General features: G+C 34.8%; 1 protein-coding gene across 8 annotated transcripts in view; it reads right to left on the bottom strand.

The window, feature by feature from the left end:
• Window positions 1–938: 938 nt before the first annotated feature.
• Window positions 939–20,271, bottom strand: part of CDH18 (cadherin 18) — a 488,064-nt gene continuing 468,731 nt past the window's right edge. For 4 of the 8 annotated variants that reach the window (XM_036020243.1, XM_028511442.2, XM_028511434.2 and 1 more), the window contains 2 exons: window positions 11,813–12,064; window positions 939–3,627 (listed from right to left, as the gene is read on the bottom strand). In XM_036020243.1, the coding sequence (XP_035876136.1) occupies window positions 3,137–3,627; window positions 11,813–12,064 (743 nt within the window). In that variant the 3' untranslated portion in view covers window positions 939–3,136. The remainder of the gene's footprint in view (window positions 3,628–11,812; window positions 12,065–20,271) is intronic. The other 4 variants (XM_028511454.2, XM_036020245.1, XM_036020246.1 and 1 more) reach the window with 4 other exon arrangements.

Raw genomic sequence — 20,271 nt, 5'->3', positions numbered from 1 at the left:
TCTTCAAATTTTCATTCATACAAATTTATTATAGAAATATTTTATGATGACAGATCTTTAGTAATTTCTCCAAGACCTATTAATTTCTCTGCTTTCACAAAGAATATTCAGAATTTATGAATTCTCATAAGACAACCTTGCATAAAATTATTGTAACATTGTATTTCTTCTAATTTATCAGTCATCATTTTGTATTGGCTATATTTGTACAAAATCTCTTATTAGAGAAAAGTGAATTGATTTCAGGATTACACTTTATTTAGGCCTATGAATAATAACTATGACAAAATGTGCTGAGCACAGTAGTTCTTCCACCATTGATACCATATGAAATCATGTATGATTCCATAGCTAATTATCCATGGCTAATGAACGCTCAGACTTCATGTGCCAACTTTGTGCTTACTAAACATTTTGAGAATTTTCTCCTAACACCAATAAACTGGAAGTTTTGAAGCAAGGTATTGAATGTTAAATGACTTCAGTCCATTTGCAAAACATTTATATATCATTATTGTTTTTGACTCAAAGTAGCAGAATAAAAAATGAGACCCAACCCATATTTATAATAATAATATAATTGCCTAGTTTCAGAGTTCATATAAAAATAATGCTTGGAATGCTTTTATTAACAAAATTTTAAAATAAATCAACATAGTAACATATTTTAATACTACAGAAGCTCCATTTTGCTTCCATATTAGATTTAAAATCAAGGGCTTAGAAGCAATCTATTATCATTAGCATGTGTAATTAAAATTAGATGGATCTGGCTGCCTTTTCTACAAAAGCAGGGAAATATTTTAGGACTTGAAACCATGCAGAGGTCCTTGGCCTTTATGTAAGTTATTAAGTGTACAGACACTTTTTCATCTCTCAGACCCTCACCTATAAAGTTACCTGATGAAACAAACAAATGAAACAATATAAACCAAACAAAAGCTGTGGATAATTTATTAAAAGTCTAAATCCAAAAGCTTGCTGGACTCCCTAAACCTGACCTTCCTGGTCTTCTTTGCATAGGAAGTTCAAGACACCAGGATTCATAGAAGTTCTCCAAGGGTTACCCCTTCTTTCGGGATAAATGCCATTCAATATGTGCCTCCAGAGGTTACTCACCAAAGCCCCTGAGTGTCTCTTTTGACCTAACTTTATACTGGAATGCACACGATTATGATATTAAAAAATGATAAAGTAGCATCTGGAAAGTTAAAATGCTGTAAAAAACTTAAATTGCATTTTATTCCTCAGGCTTAGAACACAAATTGAGAATTATTCAAATTAAACTTACTTACTTCCTATACCTCAAAACTGAAATATGACAGCACAGGGCAGTTGCAAACAGAGGCGAAAATTCAGTTTTGCACATAGGTAGAATCAGACTATGCATACTAATTTTGACGACACTAGATTGTAATAAATTTAAAGATCAAACAAAACACACCCCTTTGAAATAATTCTCAATTGTGAATTTCAATTAATACAGAACTGTGGTCATTTTTGGCAAATAAGACCCTTATGCTATGAACCCATTTAAGATTACCAGCAACAGCTCAAAATATTATCTAAACAATTTGGGGGCGATGCCCCAAGAAATTCTAAGAAAATTAGCTGATTTGGGAAAATATTAAAAGAATTCAACATGTATGTGTAGTTAGCAGCTGTTTCACCATTGAAGATTTTATGCAATTATTCTATAATAATATATTTTATTCAAAATGCATGTATAACTATATATTTATAAGCTAATAGATTAGAAAAGTAGATGGCATCTGCAAGCCTTTATGTGACAGAACAGTTTAGAGCTGGCAAAACAGTTTTATAGATGCCTATTGATCCTCACACAAGCCTGTGAGGATCAGTTTTTGCCATTTTTAGTTTGGGGCCCTGAAACTCAGAGACTTTGGGGATGTGGCCAAGAATAATACATGTGAATATCCTATTTTTTGTTTGCTCCTCATCCTACCCATTTTCCTGTAGGTCCCAAGCCTATAAGGGCCAATCAGTCAGTGAGGTGGAGAAAGTCAAAAGCTATGTAAGGAATGCTGGTAAGTCAATCATAAGTTGATACGCTTTTGAGGATAATGTTTTCAGATACATTCTTATCTTGTGAAGCACACATTTTTGGTAACTGCCCATGTTATGAATAAGCAAAGCACACTGAAGTATAAACCAATCATAAATTGACAACTAATTTTAGGTATAGGAATGATCAAATCTACTAATTTAAATATACCAAAACCATTGGGGACAAAAAAAAAGTTCCCCAAAGTTTTGTACAGGGTGAGGTTTGTAGCTATTTTTTAGATTAAATCTTTCCCTGATAGATCAGATTATCTGAGAGTACGTTAAACTATCCATTCTATCAATTTAATAGAAAGTGGGGGTTTTTGTTGTTAAAATAAAAGGGGGCCCGTGGGACAGAGACAGTGGTCTCTGTGCTTCAGAGCAGTGCACAGTCAGTGCACAGAAATTGCATACAGTATAGTGCAAGCAGCAAATCCCCATGCTCCATCAATTTCCTATGGAGAAAAGAAGTGGGGAGGGCAAAGAAAAATGATACATACAAGTCCATGACAGAGTGGCTCGGTAGATTGGATATCCCTCACACCAGTTAAACATAAGACAAAGCTAATGAGATCTGTCACAATCACAGAGTGTGGGTCTCAGGAGTCCACACAGGGAAGTGGACAAAAAAAGATCATGATTACCTTCATGAGTTCCATTCTGTAGTGTGTACCACTCCTAGAAGGCAGTCATAAGTGATTTTGAACCTTTATATTTAGTTTTGTTTGGGGGAAAATATCACCAAATATTGAAACAAATATCATTGTTTGGCTGAATTCAGGTATTCTTAATTAAACATTACCACAGACTTTATTGAGCAATTAAAAATATACACAAGGAACAATAGCTTTTTGTGTTTGTTGGTGCTTTTTTTTTTCTTTTCTTTTTTAACTTTCTTTCAATTAAATAACCCAGTTTCGATCATGAAAAGGGCACTTGTTTCTACAGTGGCTGTGTACAGCTTGCTCAGTTCCAAGTACTGTTGCCACACTTCTTCCTTGTCATGGCTGAGGTTATGTCTTCACTTGTGTCAGGAAGCAAATTCTAGAATGTCTCAAGAATTGACCCCCTAAGTTGTTCTTTCAGATTCTATTTCTCCATAGAGTTCAGCTAGCTTTTTAAATTCTGGCCCCCAGTCTCCAAGGTAGTGATAATCTTGGTCTGATTGCGTCGTGGCTGAATCCAGGGAGCTGATGGACCCAGCTTCCGATCTCTGACCCTCATAGGCATAAGTCTGAAGAGAGTCATAAGGGGGGACACTGGGGTCAAGGTCAGCTTCTGCCAGTCTTTGCTTAATAAATTCCTGAACATCTATACTTTCCAGGGTGGACAATGTCTGGTGTCTGGGGGTGAGTTTCACTTCAGGTCTGATATCTCTCCGGTACTTGAGCTCCTCAGCTGCGGATGGATTCCTCAAGGCTGTGATGTCAAAGGCCTCGGTGTCTTCTTCCCCGCCGCCTTCGTCGTCATAGGTGACCACGTTCTCGCGCACATCCTCCTCTGAGATGATCAGGGGCTCTTTTTTGCTACGTCTCAGGGTGATGAAAAGCACTACAATTGCTGTGGGAAAAGGGAAAGAAGATGAAAGTTAGAAAAAAAAAGAAGAAACATTTGGCATTAGCGGTTTTCAACCTCTGTCATCAAGTCCACTCCATTTAAGCTTGCCTTGTAGCATGGCCCTGACCTCTGCTCTCTCTGAACCACACGTGGAGGCTCTTTAACATCTCAAAGAATTAAAAAATATATATATTTTATATATATATAAATGCATACATATAAATAAATATATATAGTATATATATAAATATATATATTATATATATATATATATATTTATAAAACTTCGGAGTTTTTTATCTTTTCCAGAATGCCATACGATTGTCATGTGCCAGGCTTATGCATTTGGGATTCTTGACTTCTGTTGCTGTATAGCCATTCAGGGAAACTGATTACTGAAAAGCAATATGAAATTCTGACTAGATAAATCATGGTATGTGTGGGTTTATCTGTGGATGTTTAATCCTTCTGAGCAGATACGCTGAAGGCAGGCTATTTTAAGTTTCTGTAAAATAGGTGGGACTTTCTACCAGAAGGGGTTTCTACTTTACTTTGGATGTTTTGTTGGAAACCAAAGCGGGGATATTTTTACATGTTAATCTCTTTTGGCCATTTTTCTTTAGAAAAACTCCATTCAGTAATAATTACATTTATCTATTAAGCTGCAAAAGTATAATTTTATTTCTATACAATGTAGGTTTCATAGAACTTTATCAGATTACACATTCTTTTCACATAATGCCTTCACAACAGAGCTGGGGCTTTTCTCATTTTAAAAATGAGAATTTGAGACTCAAGAGCAATTACATGCATAACTGCAGTCTCAGTCTAAGGTCACACAAATGGCTGCTGGGGACAGCTCGGACCTTACCCTATGACTTCTCACATCAAAGGTTATTAGGCCTCATTATTTTAAAATTATAGGAACCATCTAATATCACATCCACCATTAGATGGATTCACAGAAATATGTCTTGGGTACTTTGCTCTGGTCATTTTTTAGTAGTTTCAAGTCATTCTATTTGAGAGTGTTAAACTATTACTAAATAGAAATAATTCCCTCGCTACTACTTTGTGCTATGGCCCAATATCCTTTACTTCACCTCTATAAATTGTTCTCTTCTTGCTGAACTGATGATATGCCAGACTTTATGATAGTAAATATTAGATTTGTTAGTGTTTTAAACATCTTTACAATATAATAATCAGAAAGTACATTCATATGGTATGTTGTATTCTCTGTTAGCAAATACAGGAGTGCATCAAATTAAGTGTGAGTTTGAGATGAACAGCAAAAAATGTATATTTATTATTATATAAAGGGAGAACCAAAAATTGAATGCAAGTATATACAATTTTGTATTTATTCTTACATATTTAAATTTAAATCACCTTTAAAATACTCTCTGTTTGATACAATACACCTATTGAGACATTTTTTGCACTACTTAAAACAGTTTGTGAACTAGTGAGTTTTGATGGCTTTTAGTGCTTCTGCCATTTTTTTGTTTCACCTTTTCCACACTGGCAAAATGTTTCCCTTTGAGGACTTTTTCATCAGGGAAAATAAACAAATGAATAAATCACTCAGGGTGAGATTCAAAGAATAAGCGGGGTAGGGCACGGGGTCATGCCATTTTTGGTAAAAAACAGCTGAACACTCAGCACTCAGTGGGCAGATGTGCTCATAAATCACCCATCATGAAATGGGCAAACACACTGAAAGAACCTTCAAAAAAAAATCACTGAAGCCGAATCTAGCCTCTCACAGAAATTCCAGTTGGTAGACTGATACAGATGGGTTCCAGCTCCAGAAGATAATCCCAGAGTTTTGGGGCCCTCTTCATATATGCATAATATGAAATTTATAATGAAATATATAGATGTGTATTATATGCATACATATAATTATGTCCCATTGTCCCATGCAATATTTGGGATGCACACATAGGTACATATTTAATTAATATATTTATAATATATGCCCCAATATTATTTCATGTGGCATGCTTATGCTATCTGTATAATACTATAATATCATTATGATTGATATACATATATTTATGCTATAATGTATATAGTATAGGTATGTCCTATGCAATATATCTTTAACTGTATACGTCTGTATGTACACACTTTTACCAATACACATTTTAATCTGAAATTTGTACTTCAATCTATACTGTATTTTTCCTATTTACTTCCTAATATCTGTATACCGTATTGTATCTGACAACCTTAATTATATGCAGGCTTTAACAAATGGTTGTAAAGCAAATAAATAAATAAATAAATAAATAAATAAATAAATAAAAACACCAGGTTAGGTATCCTTTGCTTAAGAACATATATGGCACTCTAGAAATTGCCCTTTCACTCTCTACCCATAAAAAGTAACTTCTAGTCTTGTCTTTAATGTTTCCTTGCTTCTCTTTTGAATTTAGCCCATTTTATGTATACCTCTATCTATACAGATCACCTTTGCTTGTGTTTGAACATCATAATGCACATGTGTTTAATTCCTTAAAATATGAATAGAAAGAGGAATGGATTTTCAAGCCAGCAGTGGAAAGGATAGGTGTAAGAGGAAAAATCTACTGGAATATGTGAAGAGAGATGGTCAGAGCACATTGGGAACAATCTGATTTTGCAAAGAAGAGGCAAGTGGGAGCCTGTGCAGGTGAAGGAAAAAGAAGACAAAGGATTTTTAAACAGGAGGAATTTTTAAACTGAATTATCTGGAAAAGTGTTGGAATAAATGGATACTGACAGTCAATGGACAAACATAGTAGGGGAGACTGTGGCAGGCGCCGGGAAGCTTTGTGTCATCATGTTTGTAAAGGAGTCATCACAGCAGGCTGAAAATGAAACGCTGATGGGTGCAGCCCTGCTCCACAAACACTGTGCTCTACAGAGTAAACAATGTCCCATGCATGTTGCTCACACGTCAAAGATATTTTCTGATATAACTTTATTTTTGAAACAAAGACTTCACTGAATCTGGTAAATATGCACTTAATACTTCACTGTTTATTTTATTGTGAATCCAACCTAGAGCTTTGTAGTACAATGGCCCAAGCAACATCTTCAAGTAACTCACTTCATTATATTCAGAGGTTTAGATTTATCATCCACTATATATTTCTGCTCATCTGCATGATTAAGTGAGGAGGCTGTTCTAGATTAAAACAGCTATTTCTACAGACTGCCTAATTTATTATAGCAAAATTTCTTATGTTTGTCAATAAATCAAGTTATTTTCCTTTACGTTGAAATAAGTGGTGGTTGATGTCAAGGGTATTTATGTGCATGCATAACAGCGAGAATGCGATGAATACTATTGTCGAAGTATGGAGGTAATTTGCATCCTCCACTAGTATTAGTACCATATTTGCCTAATGAAATATAGGAGATAATGCAGGGCTTACTGTTATGATAGTTTATATGCTCTTACTCTCCAAAGCCTAATACATTTTTTCCTAATATATTTTGATTTTAAATGTAGATACCAGTTAAATTTGACCTTTGATATTTTTGTATCCATCTCTTTCCAGATATAGGCAGTTATTTTCCAGTGACCAATATCCCTAGACTTAGGGATATAGGGATCAACATAATTAATCATACAATCTAAGACACTCTTGAGGATGAAATGGATGTTGTTTGTAATTACATCAGGACATCAAGACAAATAAGAACACACGTTCCATCTAGGCAAAGGCAAATTCAAATGAACTCAGAGAGGAAGGTAGAAATGTGGATAAGATGTGCTTTTGATGACCACATACAAGGTTGTTTGGGAGGTGTTTCTGGAGCAGATGACACACAGTAGGTACTCCACACAGTGGTTCTTTGTGGATTACAAGGAGTCATCTCTGGGAAACAGGCAATATGGCATTGCGCTAAGTGAATCTTCATGCATCATAACAGTAAAAACATAATTTTAAATATATCTTAAATCAGTTTATGGTTACTAATAATACCAAACACATGATTTTACTTGGAAGAAATTTTAATGTTTGAAAATCAAACTGTTCTCTAAAAATCTCAAGACCAAATGTACTTGGAGAGGAGTGAAGATAATAATTATATATATTATATATGTATATACACATTTAAGAATTAAATCTTTATTTAAAAACTGGCAGGCAAATGAATATATTCAAATAAGCTCCCACTGCCAGTCTATTAAACCACGGAAAACATAGTATCTCCTCTTACAGGGGATGATCTGTGGAAAGAGAACATGATGAACCCATGGTGTTGTACAAAAGGGGGAGAGAGAAGAGGGAGAGGGAGAAAGAGAGGAGAAAGAGTGAGAGAGAGAGAGACATAGAGAGCTAGTTCTTCTTTATTCAAAATTATAAATAATTTATGGTATTTTGAATTTTGGTTATATAAACTGGATTGAAACATGAGAAAATGGTATTATTTTTGAGAAATCTTTATTTTAATGAATGTTTTATTCTTAGTTAGTGTCTCCTTTTTTCTCTTTTTTTATCTTTCAGTTGAGCCAGAATTATAAACCCATTTAATTATATTTTATTTAAGGAAATTAAAATACATTTATTAAGTCTTATTAGTTTATTTTATTCAAAAGTGAATTCAACTTAGGGAAATCTTTTTTTATTTATTATTTATATTTTCAGTCCAGTGATTACAGTTTTAAGGGGTCTTTAGTTTTCATGACATAAACTGTCATACGACTTGCATTTGAACACATTGTACAATGACTCCCAACATACTTCCCCCACATATTTTTCATAGCAGGCCTTTTTTAACCCCAAAATACCACGTGATTCTTTTTATCCAATCATATCTTAATGCTAAATTTTATAGAATGAAGAGGCCCCCATCAGAGAAATTATCTTTGTTAGCTTCTGTCATCAGGAATGCCTGGTACTGGCACTCCTCAGTGAAACTTATTTTTTCAAACCAAGGAGAGCCCACAAAGTCCTCCAAAGTAGCTCTGTTGACACACAGTTTGACAGTGATCTCCTTATCCATCCGGCCTTTGCCTCCTAGTTCCTTACTTCCCTCACACCAAATCCACTGTGATCTCTGCTGATCAAGAAATCTATGTCCAAAAATAGGAGTAATGTGGCTGGTGTACTCATCTAAGTCATTGCTGATATGTAATGTGTGGACTGCAAGGGTAGCTGGTAGAGGTCTGATTCAGATCCAGACTCAATGATTTCTTGTGCCAAGTGTGATTAAAGTTTGCCCTGCCAGCGGGTCCAGTTCTTTGGCAAGTGGTGGGGTGAGGTTGGGAAAATATGTCAGATCCAAGGAAGGGAAGGGAACTATAGTTAATCCTTCCTCTCCCACCAAACTCTGACTGTACCATGCAGTCTCATTCTTAATTCTCTTCTACGAAAAAGGTAATTCTGACAGAAGATAAGCCCTGCTCACAATATACACATCTACCATGTATATTTAGGCCCTTTTGTTTTCAAGCACCATTTTCTGGTGATTAATATATACACAAATAGACTATGAACATACTGTAAAATATTGAATTGTATTTAACCTATAATAAAACATAAATAAGCACCACAACATTTTACTGATGGTTGTGAAGTCCTTCTAGTTGAAATTTTATTTTCACAGATTCAGAAACAGAAACAAGAGAATCAATGGGTCTCCTAAGGTCATACCATAGATTAATGACAAAACTTTGGTTAAATTTATACAATCAAGGCCACCCCCCAAAAAACCCCAGCTACCAGTTAAAATGTATTTTAGTATTAAATATTGATTTTATGATAGGTTTAGCTTTTAGGGTTAAATGTTATTTCAGAACTACAATGTCTAAAATAAGGTTTTGCTACCTCTGGTATTGCTGATGTGTTCCTTAAAAATTCTAAACTCACACCTTAACTGACATTATTTTTTACTTACGCATGATTATATTCTGAGTCTGTGGGTTACATATCTTCTGAATAACAATAAAAACCCTTAAACTGTCATGAAAAAATATAAATTACATTATAAATGATTGTTTAAACCCAAGTTTAAAAAAAATTATTCTGCAACCTTTGGGTAAAACTGAAAACACATTTGTGTTTCAATAAAAATTGAAGGAGTAAACATATCAAATAGCACCTTGGTTTCATTAGTGCTGACGGATAGCATAAAATTTACAAATGTTCTCTTATTTACCCCAAAGGAAGGATAAAATTTTATAAAATAAATTAAATGGAAATATTGTTTCACTAAATAATAAAATATTATTTTGCATAATATACCTTACATGGGCCTGTGCAGGAACATCTTCAATTACTTTTTACAATCTTAGCTTACTAATGGAAAATAGTTTTATGATAAATGATTTTTTTAAATCAAAGACAACATGCTTCTCCCAACTGAACTACTTTCAGAATAAAGACTTTGGAAGAACTTATATTAAAGTCACTGAGTTCTATACTTTGTGGTTTAAGTTAGAAACCCTAGAGGGATCAATATTTATAGTTGTTTCATTTAGTTTATTTTCTGTTTTGGTTTGCTTATGAACTTTTTTTGTTTTAATTTTCAAAGACAAAACTAAGTAATGAGTTAATATCTTAGGATATTATGACCAATTAATACATAAATACATTCTAAAAAGCCTGGTTTTTATTTCCTTCTCCACCATGCATTTCTTGTAAAAGACTGCAATAAAATAGGTTTTGTTGCACCAACCTCTGTATTCCATGTTGTGAGGTGCAATTGATACTTTTGGTAATAAATTTCTTTAACCTGTGAACAACTTTTGATATTAATGAATGGTCTGTCTTTGATACATTTTCTTCCTTCGACATTTATGACATTCTATTTTACTTATATTCTTCTCTCTTCTCTGATTTTTCCTTTGTTCCCCTTGATTATCTCGTCCTTTTTGACTTAATGATTACATTGGAGTTTATCACAGATCAGTCCTAGTCTGCTTTCTCTTTATATTCTCTAGCTGTAGTGACTCGGCCACAATGCACTTCTGATGTGCACCGGCTCGGGGGAGATGAGGATCCACATATAGCAACAGATAAGAGGCCTTCTTTGATGCGATTCTAATTCAGCCATATATCAAACTTATCCAACATCATCACTTTTTATCAGCTGTTTTCTTTTTTACCCATGAAAGTAGTTTCAAAAATGGACACTATACCACAGACATTAATTTCTATTCACAAACAAGTTATTAACATTGTGGTTTTCAAGAGGATTCTCGGGTACTTTAGTTAAAAGTTTGATAAATATGAATACTTTTATTCAGGAACCTGCACCATGTTATCCAAGATAACATCTGATTTTACCTAAAACATCTTGATATCACCCACCTTCCTTCAGTTTCACTCTAAGTATGCTGGTCCAAACCATGCTATGTCTGAACGAGATGCTTCATTTTCTTCCTAATCACTTTTCCCATGTGCTCTTTTGCCTTCATGAGATCTGCTCTCTCCTTCATTCAGTCATCTTTTTCCAAGATGCAAATTTCATGATGAGATTCTGTTACTTTAAAACTCTCTCTTAACTCTCCTAGACCAAAGAAGCCCCCGATTCTCTCACCCCTCCCTGAATCTCCCTTCTACGTTTCAGCTGTATTCTGCCTTGCTCTCTATGCCCTTTGTACAAGTAATTTGTCTTCTGCCCCGAAAGAAAATGAGAAACATTCCTTGCAAGAGTATCTCTGTCTCACCAAAGCATTGTGTTGTTTTTGTTTATGTGTTTGTTTGTGTGGATGGTACCAAAAAATGATGAAAAGATAAAGCTGCTAAGAGAAAGGTAGAAGGGAGAGGACACAGTGGAAAAATAAATATAGATTCACTTTTAACTATAAAGCAGAAAGATTTTTTACATCTATTTTTCTTGTCATAAAGATCTAGGTTTGCTGTCTTGTATCAAAAAGCAATTAAAAAGTTTATAGTCATAGCAGTTACCAATGAGGTTGTGATAAGATGAAATTGAAGAACTTATACTTTTTAATTACTTTGGAATCAGATTATTTCTAGATTAATTATGATATTGAGAAAGTCAATGAAAACGAAATCTTTGAAGCTGCGTTTTGCTATTCACATTATGCATTTCTGTTTCTTAAGTTTTGCCAAAATCTCTCTCTTCCATCTTTCTCTCTCGTCTAATGCAGTGCTGGCCGCTGTAGGGGAACATTCAGAATCACCATCACTCCACGTGAGAATTTAGAACGACTTACCTAGGAGAATGAGAACACACAGAAGAATAGCGATTAAGGCTCCTGTGCTCAAACCAGCCGAGGACAGGAACGCTTCGGCATGGCAGGTCCGCACGCGCCCGTCTCTCTCGCATGCACAAACCCTGATGGTGAGGGTGCTGCTGCTGCTGAGAGAGGGGATTCCACCATCAGAGACCATAATGGGGAGATAATACACATCCTGCATAGTGCGACTAAATCTCCTCCGCCTGGTCAGAATGCTGGCTGTGTTATCTATGACAGACATAAGCAAAACAAAATGTACTTAGTAAAGCCGCCAGTGAAGATTCACATTCCGTTAGTGGATAAAACGGGCACGTGCGATTTATTTACTTATTTATTCATTTTCATTTATGAAATGGGAAAAGGGAACATGAAGGGGCAATTATTAAACAGTAATTAATATTGGTTCTCAAGTTAAGGAACCTATTAGGATCATTAATAGAGTCCAAACTAAAGGAGAAGAAAATAGTGGAATGAATAGATCCTAAATTTGGGGGTGAGCCTGTGGTCCCCAACCCAAACCTGGTGACTCTGAATATAGGCCATAGGAATGCACATCTACATTTTTAGCAGACTATTTAGATTATAGTGATGTACCAAAAAGCTTAAGATCTACTGGTATAAATATTTATGAAGAAAACAGATCACTGACAAACTTTTTTAGACTTAGTTGTGATTTGAAACACTCTTGTAGCAAGCACATTATAGAAAAGTCAAGGATGAAAAAATAATTGTATTTGTACATGTTTTTTAAATGCTATGTACTACAGTAAATGCTTTCATGATATATTTTGATCAATCCACACAACCTGTAAGGGAGACAATGTTAAATTCCTTACATTTTAGGGGATATTATTTTTACTATAAATAATAATTTGACAATAAAGACATTGAGTCCCAGAGGATTAAATTGGTCAAAATCACAGAGCTAGTGAATGATTGGAATACAATTGCAATACATTCCAGAACCTTGCTCAAAACCAAAATGTCATAATGTCATACTGCCTCTTCTCCACCGGTATACTTCCAGTTGGAATTGATGGCCTCACACACACATGGTACACCATTATGTTAGCATTGTTACTCCTCATTCTATGTCTGTTAGCTTAAAGACCCTCCTGGTGCACAGGTGGTGTGCTGCTCAGATCCCCTGCATGGAGATACTTGCTGTCCCAGCCGTAGATTGCTGGCTGGCACAATAACAGCTTTCTGGAGCAGCACATAATCAATGAATCTTTATTACTAAGTCATAAAGACTAGGCCTTTTTCTCTGAATGCAGACAATGTTGAAGGGCAAGTTTAGTTCCCAAGCTTTCTCACAAGGGCAGTGTGGAAGCAGTAAAATTGCATGGCAGCTCATTTTCTCACTCTTCCCAACCTTTCTTCCCCCTCCTTCCTTTTACTGGTTTCCACAGACGTTGATCCCAAGTGTATACTTTGGGAAATATCTTAACCTCTTAACTTCAGTTCAGAGTCACTTTCCTGAGAATTAAGTCTCAGCAGCCTGGGACTTAATTATTTTTTTGCTAAGCAGTAAGTGAATCATTAGATAATTATATTTAAGGAGATTTTCTTTCATAATTATTTTTTGTTTTGAAAATCCGAATCCTGTGACATATGGGTATGCTTATGATAGTCATGATAAAATATTCTACAGGCACATATTTTTTATTGCATATTGCCAAACTAGTGCAACAGACACACAATAGATTTTCCAAATATTAATGTAATATAATAATAAAACACATCAATTATATATATTCTATATGTGTACACAATTTTACATGTGTGTCATATACATATATATGTGAGTGTGTGTGTCTATACAGATCTTGTTATATGAGTTGTTGAAGGTTTGTTCTAGAGCATAAGTGAATAATCTGATAAGGAATTGAAAAATATTTTTTACCTGACAAAAGAGGAATAAAAATATATAAATATCTATTCTGAAGTAGGTTTCATAACAGAGAATGGAGAGCAGGAGAAATTGCATCATATGTGTCATATAACAATATTGAGTCACAAATACTCTCTACCTCCAGAAACCTGAACTTTAAGGAAGTATGGCTATTAGTTATAGGATGTTCTATCATGATTAATACAAAATTACTTATATGTATAATTCCATAGTTTAAGGAAAAGCTATGAACAAAGTGTCACGGGCTCAAACATGTTTAAGAGCCTCATCGCTGGCCCTTTGAAGAAGAGATGCAAGGCACTGTCCCTGGTTTAGGTAAACGTGAAAAAGAGCATGTAGAATGACACAGCAACATGGACTGGTAGATGGGGACTTCCTCTAATGTCTCTGTTCTAGTGTACTACTCATATTCTTAATTTGGAAGTATATTTTCTTTCAGAATACTTATTGGAAATACAATCAGAAACATGATCAGAAACAAGAAGAAAGTGAGAGTATGTTTATAATTCACTTTATGTTCTTGAATAGAAACCTTTCAGACATGAAGGCATAAAAATGTTCTTCATTTTTTTTTAGTAGAAAGTTTCACTAAAAAAAAAAAAAAAGGATTTAGGATCGGAGAGCTGCCCACCTAGAAAGGCTTAGCACAACAGAATAATGATATTTTGACAAAGGATATTGAATACCTCACCAGAGTGGAAAAAAAATGTACTTGGCAGAAGGCTCACTGAACTTTGAAAAGAAAACTTTTAACTAAAATGAAGGGAATGAGAAAATATATATGCACACATATAAATGTATACATATATATATACATATATATGCATATAATAAACTCAGAGAACAAAATATGCTTAGCTGAAACTGCAAAATTAGAAAAGAAACACAATTTCTAAACTTTATGTTTTACAAAAGAAACCAAGTATTAATGAGAGTATTCTATGACTTCCAAATAGAAAAAAAAAAGCAATATGAGCTGAATAAAGCCAAATCATAGCAGGTTAGAACAGCTGCAAATGAAAAGTGCTAATTATCAGTGTCAAATCGAAGACCACCTCTAAGGATGTATACACAAGCTTGGTTCTTAATTCTAACTCTCACGAGTTTTTGATGAAGACAGAAGCTTACAGAACCCTTGGCAGCCAGGTTAATATAGCTAATATATTGGGTTAGGATTTAAGGAGATTTTGAAAAACCAGAACAAGAACTTAAATTAACGAGAACATATAAAATAAAGATGTGCATTAGATTGTAAAATTTGAAAAGTATCATATAAGAAAGATGGTCATGGGAGGTTGAAAATGGTCTCTGAAACATTCAACAAATGTATGGAATTTCTAGGCATCTCTTTATTGAGAAGACTTCATTAGAATGCTGTGTTTACTCTTGGGTTTCCTACTTCAAAAGTGATGCTTTAACCCTGGCTGGCATAGCTCAGTGGATTGAGCGCGGGCTGCGAACCAAAGTGTCGCAGGTTCGATTCCCAGTCAGGGTACATGCCAGGGTTGCAGGCCACGGCCCCCAGCAACCTCACATTCATGTCTCTCTCTCTCTCTCTCTCTCTCTCTCCCCCCCTTCCCTCTCTAAAAATAAATAAATAAATCTTTAAAAAAAAGTGATGCTTTAGCTCAATGAAGTATGCATTTAGGAAAACTTAACCGAGATGGGAAAAGAGGAAAATTTATCATATGAAGAATCTTTGAGAAAACAGAATGTGAGAATTCTACATGTCACTTATGGATTTAGGTGACCAAAGGATCTCAGAAATTGTCCATAAAAGTTTAGCAAAGTGTCTTAGTCATTACTCTCCTTATGAATATAATCAATATAATCCTGAACTTCACAACAATTACATCTTCAATGTAATGTGGAAATAGCTTTGAACATGTTTTAATCTTTTGTAATAGATGTCAATGAATTCTTTCTTTTGTTATATATCCCATTACATGTTCAGAAAAGGATATGGGTGCATATAGGAGAAATTAGGGAGACTGGCAGGTAGATATTTGACTCATGTAGACACATTGCAATAATCATAGAAGAATTGAAATTTGGAGTCCTTTGAAAAGCAATAATACTACTAAAGTTAATTTCCATAACTATAATAATTGTAGGGATTTTATAATCGATAATTTTGTGGGGGCTTTCCACAAGAATATTTATAGCAAAATATATGTTGGGCAGTTATACTTCCAACACCTTTATCTCTACAGGAACAGAAGGCTGCAGATAATGCAAGTTGCCCACTGATTCTGGAATTCAGATATAATTTTCTGGAGCTATCGGACTGTTTCCAATTTTTTTTTCTTTTTTGGTATCTTGAATAATCTCGAAAGATTCTAATTTCTATTTCCACTTTTGCAAATAATAATACAATTTAAGTTAAAACAAGGCATGTTTTAAAACCACTTCCTGAAGCAAAAAATAAAAATCCTATATTAAAGTCTAATATTACCTTACATCTTGGTAATTGTTAAAACTATGTGTTCTTCAAAACTCTCAAATTATTAGACACCCACAGACCCCTGGCCTTTCAACAGAAGTCTTGTTTGGTAATGCAAGTGTAAAGGTATACCTTATCTTGAGCACAGCCAAGCAGACTATTAAAATAGTATTTACAGCCCTGGCTGGTGTAGCTCAGTGGATTGAGCACAGCCTGTGAACCAAAGGGTCGCCAGTTCAATTCCCAGTCAGGGCATATGTCTGGGTTGCAGGCCAGGTCCCCAGTGGGGGCCACATGAGAGGTAACCATACATTGACGTTTCTCTCCTTCTCTTTCTCCATCCCTTCCCCTCTCTATAAAAATAAATAAATAAAAATTTTAAAAAATAAAATAGTATTTACAAATCTACCTGCATAGCAGAAACAATTGAGAGTCTCAGATATGGATCTCTGCTTGGACTTTTTTTTAATGTTTCTAAAGAGAGTGACAGAAATAGAATCATTATCTTCTACCAGACAGATAAGTAGGCTTCACATTGTTTTCATTTTTTCTAGTTTTTCAGCAGCAGTAAGATCCATTTATAATTTTACTATTACCAGAGACCATGCATAAAACAGTGCTCTTTTGTTTTTCTGCAAAGCTCCTTTCAAATAACAGGCACTTGATAAATAATGAATAGAACTACACTCAGCAAGAACTTGACTTCCTTTAGAGTGTCCTTATTATGTTGACATGCATTAAGAAATTAAAACCAAAATGAACTAATATATCTTGCAATACTCAACAGCATGATATCCTCATGTTCGTCACTGAAGGTTTAATCCTTCTCTCATGTTTACTGACTTCCCCTTCTTTTAAACTTAGAATTGACCTAATCACAATTTTTAGACTCTTGATTCTGCCTGTTCATTTACGTCTGTAAATATCCTCCTGGTCTCACTTGTGTTTTTGCCAAACCACAGATTCATGATCCAATCTGTCATTAGGTTCTTATTTGCACCCTGGAATGTCATTCCTTTGACCATCTGCCACACTCCTCCCTGATAATATTTAAATCCCAGATAAACACAACTCTCCATTGTCTCAGGTGTCTGCTTTCAGATTCGTAAATAATGTGGGTGGAATAGTTATAACCATCTTAATCAATTCACCAAATATACAGAGAAATTGGATGATGTTGTAAGAGGAGATTAGTAAACGATCTATTAATATCCATTTTTTATCAGTTGCCACATAGTAGTTGTTCTAATTTGATTTTGCCATTTCCTTTTGAGCCATATTGCCCCATACACAGCCAGAAAACATCTCTGTAAGGAACCTTACACATTCATTACCGACATTTTAAAACCAGAGTTGAAACTGCTCAATCCTTCTTTGATATCAATTATGTCTAACTGTGCATACATGACTCTGTATAGTAAAGACATTTTAAAAATAACATAAATATATACAAAACAAAAATATAGGTCTTGAGGAATATCAGCAAATCTACTCATGAGTCACACAAATTTGAATAAGTATTGAACATGAGGTGGAGAAGGGGGTAAAGAATAAAAAAGGAACTTTTTAAAAGAGGAATTCAACCCCGAATTTAAAATTATTTATAAACATGTCATAATAATATAATTTAGAGTAGAGATGTAGAGATAAATGTGTTTGCAAAACACCAACATACAACAACAACAACAAAACAAAAAGAGACTACCTATTATCACAGAACTTTAACTGATGTAAATATTATTATTTTTAGTAGGGAATGGATGAATCAAAATAGGAGAAATTAAATTTAGAGTCACTAAATTTATAAACACTGAAGGAATTTATAAGGATCCATTCTTAGAGAGCTCTATAATATATAACCCCACTTTAAAAATTCTTTGAAGCCCCCCCCCACCGCCTGCAGGCACCCCGCAGGTAGATAGATGACCACCGTAGCACTGTGTGGTTCTGAGCCAGGAAAGAATGAGGGAGAAGTGAATAATAAAATGGAACGCAAAACCAAGTGGCAAGAAATGTTAAAGCTGGCTATAATTTTATTTTGTTTTTGTACTTGTATATTTGTGCTCAGTGAGTACGAGTCAGCTGTCCTCTCGCTGTCACTGTGGGTTGAGCAGTACAGCATAAGCATGTGAGAGGAGGGGCGGGCAGGCAATCCTATTTGCAAAAGGTATATAAAAGTTAAACAAATCCACAGGAGGTAAAATAATGAAGTAGATCAGAAAGGCATATTTTTCTTTCTAGAGCGACAGGCCCACTAAAACATATCAAATCACTACACTTGCAGGTCACACTTTCCCAATTCAGAGTCAGGGTTGCATACAGACTGTCTCCCATTAGTCAAGCGTTGGGTTCTACCTTGCATAAAGGATAATGTGGTTCTATCACATGCGACTGGATACCTGTTGTGAGTGAAGACTGAGTGAGATTTGACTGAGAGGGGAAAGGAGATTGTTAGCAGAACAGAACCAGCCTCCTCACTCCCAGTAGGGGGTGACTCAGCAGGCACAGCTGCTCCCCCAGTCACTGGGGGATGTGCAAGGCTTTATTTGCAGCTGTAGTCTCAGGACAGGCTATGTGTGCCATTTTACTTAGGAGTGAACGAACCGCTAAATGGTCTTTTGAAGCCCTGTGGATAAAAACAGAATTTTAAATGGTTATGCTCTGTAGAGAAATTACAACACCAGCTGTGAGTTCTGGTTTGAAGGACAGAAATAAACTATGGGAATACTGACTACTACAAATCTGACAATGCTAAAGACGTACAAAATAAACTTAAAATCTCTCATGGTTTCTCACACACACACACACACACACACACACACTAAATGACAGCATTTCACTATAAATGAACAAAAATTTGAAAGAAAATATACCACAAGACACATTTTTAATAGCTACATGGTCAAAGTTGAAACTATTCCTTATCTTAAACTCAAAGCAATGCAAACTTGAAGTTAGATAGTCTTTCACTAAACCCATATATCCATAAGGAAAAGCAGTATTTTCTTATTTAAGTGTGTTGTTTAATTTTTATTTATTTTTTCAATGGTTATTTATTTATTTATTTATTTATTTTTAGACAGGGGGAAAGGGAGGGAGAGAGAGGGAGGAAGCATCAGTGTGGTGTGGTTGCCTCTCACATGCCCCCTACTGGGGACTTGGCTCACAACCCAGGCATGTGCCCCGACTGGGAATCAACCAGCGACATATGATTACAATGATAATTTTCAGTGAAGTTCTTTCATTATTTTTAAAAGAATGTGTTATTTGGACTCATTTATTTTTTAAAAGGCAAGTGTCTACTAAAGGGGACAACACATATAAGAAGAAGGAAACAGATAAATAGGAGTAGTAGATGTCCCTGATAGCAAATTATCGATGAAGTTGCAATAAGGGTTTTCAGATTTAAAAGGCTCATTAACTGTTATTTAGAACCCTGTAAACTGAGACACAAGTGTATAACAATTATAAATTACTTTTTCCCCTACTAAAACCTGTAAGATTTATAAATACACTTGAAAATTGGTATTAAGCCTAGGAATTAGGCTAGCGAAGCTCCTTGCCTCACACAAAACCTAGTCTCTCAAGAGGCAGCATAAAAGATCACGAAGCAGAACAGACTTACTCTGTAGACTAATGATGATTTAATATTGGGGGATTAGGTTGTTCTTTTACATTACAAAATGAAAGAACCAAGTCATTATATGCACAGAATCCTGGTGCAAGCCTCTATTCCTAGATTTTTGACATGGCTGCAATTCATTTGATATAGGAATTTGGTTAAGAAGTCGAAGTTATACAATGGATTTTTTAAAATGCTAACATTAAAAGCTTACATATGACAATTTAAAGAGAAGGTGACAGTGGAAAAAAACTACATTTTAATCAGGAAACATTTCATGTTTTGTTGTTGTTTTAGAGTAACACAATTTAAAACTACCGAGACTTAAATTTATCTCCCGAACCTGACTTTTAAGTTTAAGTAAAATTGTTTCATTGTCAATATATTAGTTAATGAATAAAATAAGGTTATTACCTATACAATAGATCATACAAATTATCTAATAGATAACAGAT

Source organism: Phyllostomus discolor, chromosome 3, assembly GCF_004126475.2.
Source record: "Phyllostomus discolor isolate MPI-MPIP mPhyDis1 chromosome 3, mPhyDis1.pri.v3, whole genome shotgun sequence".
NCBI lineage: Eukaryota > Metazoa > Chordata > Mammalia > Chiroptera > Phyllostomidae > Phyllostomus > Phyllostomus discolor.
Note: the sequence above shows the minus strand (reverse complement) of the source record. Positions and strands in the feature narration are given on the sequence as shown.